This window comes from Drosophila navojoa, chromosome 3 (assembly GCF_054131105.1).
Source record: "Drosophila navojoa isolate 15081-1374.11 chromosome 3, UAZ_NAV_1.0, whole genome shotgun sequence".
NCBI classification, from domain to species: Eukaryota; Metazoa; Arthropoda; class Insecta; order Diptera; family Drosophilidae; genus Drosophila; species Drosophila navojoa.
In genome coordinates, this window is record NC_142891.1 from 4,963,935 (window position 1) to 4,969,934 (window position 6,000).

The 6,000-nt window shown below is 38.1% G+C and overlaps 1 protein-coding gene across 3 annotated transcripts in view; it reads left to right on the top strand.

Moving 5' to 3' along the window:
• Nucleotides 1-5,607, top strand: part of beat-IIIa (beaten path IIIa) — a 50,499-nt gene extending 44,892 nt beyond the window's left edge. For all 3 annotated transcript variants that reach the window (XM_030387991.2, XM_089257709.1, XM_089257710.1), the window contains exons 5-7: nucleotides 3,955-4,217; nucleotides 4,276-4,399; nucleotides 4,474-5,607. In XM_030387991.2, the coding sequence (XP_030243851.1) occupies nucleotides 3,955-4,217; nucleotides 4,276-4,399; nucleotides 4,474-4,586 (500 nt within the window). In that variant the 3' untranslated portion in view covers nucleotides 4,587-5,607. The remainder of the gene's footprint in view (nucleotides 1-3,954; nucleotides 4,218-4,275; nucleotides 4,400-4,473) is intronic.
• Nucleotides 5,608-6,000: the final 393 nt, after the last annotated feature.

The following is a 6,000-nucleotide window of genomic DNA, read 5'->3' on the forward strand; positions in this document are numbered from 1 at the left end:
ATGGCTTTTTACTGTACGAGTGTGGGCCAGCAGGAATAATAGACTTGAATTGTTGCTCAAAGTTTGGCAAACTGTTTTCTTGGTAATCAATGCGCAATGGATTGCAGGAAATTTATATGCGATTAGAGCTGAATTAAAATGCCCATATAACTGTAAAACATTGTATTGTGTGTGTGTGTGTGTGCTTGGCTCACATTGAAACCAATTTTCTTTCAATTCAATTTTCAAGCAATTTTCGCATTCACCCATTTTTTGATAAATACGAATCTCATGGAAATGCAAGTCAAACAGAAATGCAATTTACAAGCCAAATGCAATTGCCGTCCATTTAAATATGCACGCATTTATGCCGAGTGCCATTTTCATATGTGTGTCTGGTCATATTTTATAAAGCTTCATATTATCCACATACGGTATGGCCCAGCAGGCCGACTTACCCACCCACCCACACACCCACACACACACACAGAGAGAGAGAGAGCTGCACTAAATTGAAATTCTGACTAAAAAAAGAAAGAGAAAAAGTAGAATAAACTTCACTTTATAAATTACAAATAAGCAACGAAGCCCAGCTACAAATGTATGTACGGCTACGGCCAGAGGCGAGCAGGAGGCTAAGCACATATCCTCTGCAGAACCTAAAACCTATGTCTGGATACGGGTTCAGGTTCAGGTTCGGTTTCTGTCCCTGTTCCTGCTGCTGTTCCTTTTCCTGCTCCTGTTAAAGTTCTTGTCATGCGAGCCGGCGAAGCCACAACAAAAACTCCACGCCCACGCCCCCACTCACTTGCCGGCCCCCAACTCCAGTTTCTAAAGAAAATTAATTTTTTTTTGAAAACCATTAAAAATTAATTTTATTTTATGGAAGAGCTTACACACACATACATACATACACCCACACACACACACACATACGAGCAGCTGCAAATGTTATGAAATTTGTGAGAGGCTGACTAAAATGAAACAAGAAATTCTACGCCACTTTTTATTGCACAATCTCTCTACCCCCACCTCACATTCGCCCTCTCTCCCTCACTCTGTCTGTCTCCCTCTATGTATGTGTGTGTGTGTGTGTGTTTGTGTGGGTCTCTTTGGTTTTGGCATGGTATATTTATAATGCATACAAACACTTGACTGCGTCTGCCCTGCCTCACAGTGGGGGCGTTAACTGGACGCCAGGGGGCGCCACACTTGACTTGATTCTTTTCTTTCCATTTTTGTGCCTTTTTATACCCGGAACCACCAATGCCAAAAGGCTAAGCAGGGTATCACGCTTCCTAACTAAATATGTACGTTACGAGCGGCATGTGGACTGATTATATATATTCTTAATCATAATCTAACTGATATAATGTATACTTAATCTAGCACTAATCTAGCTCTATTTTGTAGTGCAATAATTGGTTGAATTTAGAGTTTTTGTAGCTCATCTAAAATCAAGCTTATTTCAGATATCGATATACATTTATCTACATAAGATGATTAAATTTAGTCTGATTTACTCTACTCGATAGTCGATTGCCTCTGAGTGGAATATTATTGGCGCGTGGAATATAGTGGCTTAGTTACATTATAACGTATTAGAAACTATCGGTATCGCTTTCAATGACGTGTAATCGATTATAATCGAAAATATTTCAAATATATTAAAAATATATTAAAATTATTAAATTATAATGTTTACTAATTTGCGTTTTTCATCTTCCAAGCATATGGTAAAATATTCACACATGTATGCATATACATGTATCCGATTCAAGGTATTCCGGGCATGCATTCTCAGTTTAATTACTATATATAGTAGGTTCTAATGTAAAGGCTTATCAAATTGTTTAAGTAGATCCCTTCAAGTATTAAAATTGAAGCTCCGAGCATATGAATCAGATGCCATCTGCTTTTACAAACAAATTTCTATTTAAACTCAGGCCATATTCAGTTAGGGAACTCTCTCTAGGTATATCCCGTTCTCTTAAATTCTCAAGTCTACAATTTTTTCGGATGCTGTTTTAGTCATCTTATATCAATATATATTGAATCAGGATACATGTATATGCAACCATGTATTTGTAGGGTATTTCACAGTCAGTCAGTTCTTCTTCAACACATTTGCTTGCTTGCTTTATTTTTTTGGTCTTGCGCCCGTATATGCCCAAGAGCGCTAAGCAATGAGCGCGCGAGTGTGGCCGAGTGGTTGTGGGCGTTAGTCCTTGCCAGGGCCATAGTCAGAGCCACAGCCATAGCCACAGCCATAGCCGTAGCCAGCTGGCTTAACAGCAGCAGCAAAAACACGCCTCCACATACACGCTAAAATAAACTTTGAATAAGCATTTCGTATGCGTATATAAAATGGACTCTTCTCTGTCTTCCGCTAACACACACACATACACACACGCACTCATGCTCTCTGTGTAGGTCTGTGCGCCGTGTTTTGTATTTTACTGGCACAAATCTCAACATAAATCTTAAGTATGCCCCAATCCTTATTCCCCATTTGCCCATGCCCAGCATCCACATGGCTTTCATTATGGCCACGCAACGGGCACCAAAGTGAGCCAAATAGGCGAAGCTGCATGTAAAGCAATAAAGCAAAATGCGCAAAAGGAACTCGCCAACCGGCCAACCGGCCCAACTGTCCAGCTGGCCAACTCTGTTGAAGGACTCCTGCCCAGCTGCCCCGGCAGCGGCTAGTGCAGGGCAACAAAATATTTCAATTTCCCTGGCTCATTAAAATTAAATAACTGCGCTTAGAGCACATACTCTCACTTACTCTACCTCCACACTCACTCACTCTCTCTCTCTCTCTCTCTCTCTCTCTCTCTCTCTCTCTCTCTCTCTCTCTTTCTCTTTTGTAGTAATATCTTTGTCTCTGTTTCACTCTCAATCACGAGCAAACATTGCTACGAAAATAACCTGAGCTAAGCGCACACGTGCCACGCCACCACAATGGGGCAAATATTGTAACAGAAGAGAATATAAAAACAAACTAATTATAGAGCATTTCCTATAGAGAGGGTTAACTTGAAAAAGTTCCACAGACCAAGTAGGTCAGCATTGCGCCCCCCAATCGAATTGGAGAAAAACTTTGCTTTGCTTTTAGCGTGCTAATTATATTACTATAGCTAAGCTCTTTATATTTCGACCTAGGTCATAATTCCCATTCTAGGCAGCATTTGCATTCCATTTTGTGTGATATTCGTGAATGGAAAAACTTTTGTGTTTATACTCCTCCCATCTTCTGTTCAATGTGGTAAAGCATTATGCTCTATGATCTACCGATCGTTACAGTTTTTTTTATATTTTCTTTATGAATAATCGTGAATGAAACAAATTTTTTATTTGCTTTCGATTTTCCTCTGCTCTTTGCGCTATTCCTTCATAGACAAACCTTAGACCTTCTCTTCTCTCTTCATTTCTATATTCTCTTCTCTCTATCAATGTTCCCGTTTTTCGTATCGATCCACTTTTCTTTGCTTCATATACGTTAATGAAAAGGGAAAATATTATTGGCTCTTCAAATATATTAATCTATATTCCCTTCTTTATGCAATTTTTACAAAATAGTCCGCGATTACTCTCTCAACTCATTCAGATTGGATTCCATACCTCTTCTGTTTCATTTCACAGTTTAACCTATTTTTATTTTTTTTCGCCTGCCTTGCCTGATTTTGCCCCACTGTACAATGACAATGGCAAAGCAAGCGGCATACTTACAAATGTATGTAATTACAGTTAAAGGCTTTTTGATGTCCTAGTTGATGGCTCTTCGATGTGAGGAGCCACTCAGGCCCTGACTTAATTATGCAAGCGTGTGTGACTCCCACTCGCCTCCACTGCCAGCAGTTGTCCTTAATTCAATTACAATATATATATTATGCCATTGCCTGACCTCTTGTGCGAAAAAGTTAAGCAAACTTGTTCGCTCACTCTCTCACCCCCTCTCTCTGTCTCTTGCAGTAACCCCGAATCATGGGCCAAAGATAACGGGCGGGCAGCCGCGCTACCAAATCGGCGACATTGTGCGCGTCAATTGCACCTCGGCACCGTCGAAGCCCGTCTGCCACCTGAGCTGGCTGATCAACGGGGAGCCGGCGCAGAAGCAGCATCTGAAGCAGTACGACAAGATTGTGATGAACCGGGATGGCCTGGAGATGGCGCGCCTGGGCCTGGAGTTTCGAGTGCGGGCATTTCACTTCAAGAATGGCGACATGAAGCTTAAGGTAGGTCAATTGCCCAATCTGAAAGAGTTTGTCTAATTCGATCTGTTTCCCGCTGCAGTGCGTGGCCAAGATCAGCTCGCTCTACTGGCAGAGCAACGAGGAGAGCGTCGAGAGCGATCGCCAGCAGCGAGCACCGGCCCTCGAGTCGCGCGAGACCGTGGCAGCCAAGTCGAGCACAATTGGTAAAACTGCCGAGAAGAGGCAGACTGAGATATTCAGTGCATCTAGAGGTCTAACGGTATTTATATTTTTGCAGGTGCTGCCGCCTCGAGACAGCCCTCGCATCTCATCTCGCTGCTGCCCGCGGTGCTGCTGCTCTTCGGCGTCGTTGGATCTTGGAGCTGGCCACCCGAGTGCGTTGGAAGTTAACTAGGCACAGTAGACACTCGCAAAGCTGGCCACTTGCATCTTGCTTAAGGGCAGCAGCTTGACATCATGTGCAAGCCAACAAAATTCTTGTGGAAAAAAGAACGAAAAATAAGCAAAAATAAAACATATCCTATGCCAAATTTCATAGAAAAAAAATGCGCAAATTGCGCTAATTATAAAAGAGAAAAAAGAAAACTTTCATTCAATCGATGTGTATGGAATAAAAACATAAAAAAAAAAACTAATCGAAAATCTTTCAAAATTAGAAAATTAATATGAAAACACATGAAATACTCAAACACTTCTCTTGTAACTAAAAACTATTTACACGAGACGTAAAAACTACTCAACCTAAGCATTTAAGTAAAACTTAAACATTTTGTAAATATTAAGTGTTAAATTTAAGTCAGAAAAAAAAACATAAAGAAGCAAAAAGAACGTCAATGAAATGTTAAATTAAATGAAAAAATCTACAAAAATAATTATAATGAAAATATAATTTTCATTTAGTGTAAAGATTAGTCCATCAGTTGATGTTGAATTGGAGAAGGGGAAAATCAGCAAAAACTCTGTAAAATATATTTTTTTAAATTAAAATTCTAATCGATTTGACTATGATTTTAACTCAACTCAATTATAAATATATATATATATATATATTGTGTTATCCCTACCTTTCCTAGGATTCAACTGCATTTAGAGCATATCAAATTTTATCATATTTCAATTGTATAAAATGCACCTCACTTCGACTTAAACATATTCGAAATCTTCTAAAACGCAACTTTAATATAAATTATAACTAATAGGCTAAGCCAGCACCCAAATATCATAGTCAACTAGTCATAGATAAGGTCTCGACTTAAGATATTGTAAAGCCAGCCCATTTATCAAATTCCAATGCTGTTCGAGATGGGATGATGAAAACCCAAGCAGAACACAAAAACTCTAGCTGTAAATATCAACAGAAATTGTTCAAGCAAACAAAAATATAACAGAATTCAAATTACAAAAAATAAAATAAATAGTAAATTAAATAAATCAAATAAAATAAATTCAATTAAATAATGTCAAGCTGCACAAGTAACTGCTGTATGCCATAGCCAAAGGCCTGAGCAGAGTGAGGTCTCTTAAGAGACTAGACAAATATATGTAAATAATTTATATGAGTTACTGAATTTCAAGAGTTTTATATATATTTCTTTAATTATTTTTTTCTTTTCGCATATCAAATAAAATTTCCTTTACAAGTAAAATAAATTTGTTAAATATTTATTTTTAAAAGTATAATAGTTAATTGCTAAATTTAATCATTATTTTATTATTTTAAAAGAACAACTTAAAATTAAATCAAATTAAATATTGAAATTAAATTTATTAAAATTATTTATTTCCTGTACTGATTTTTTAATAA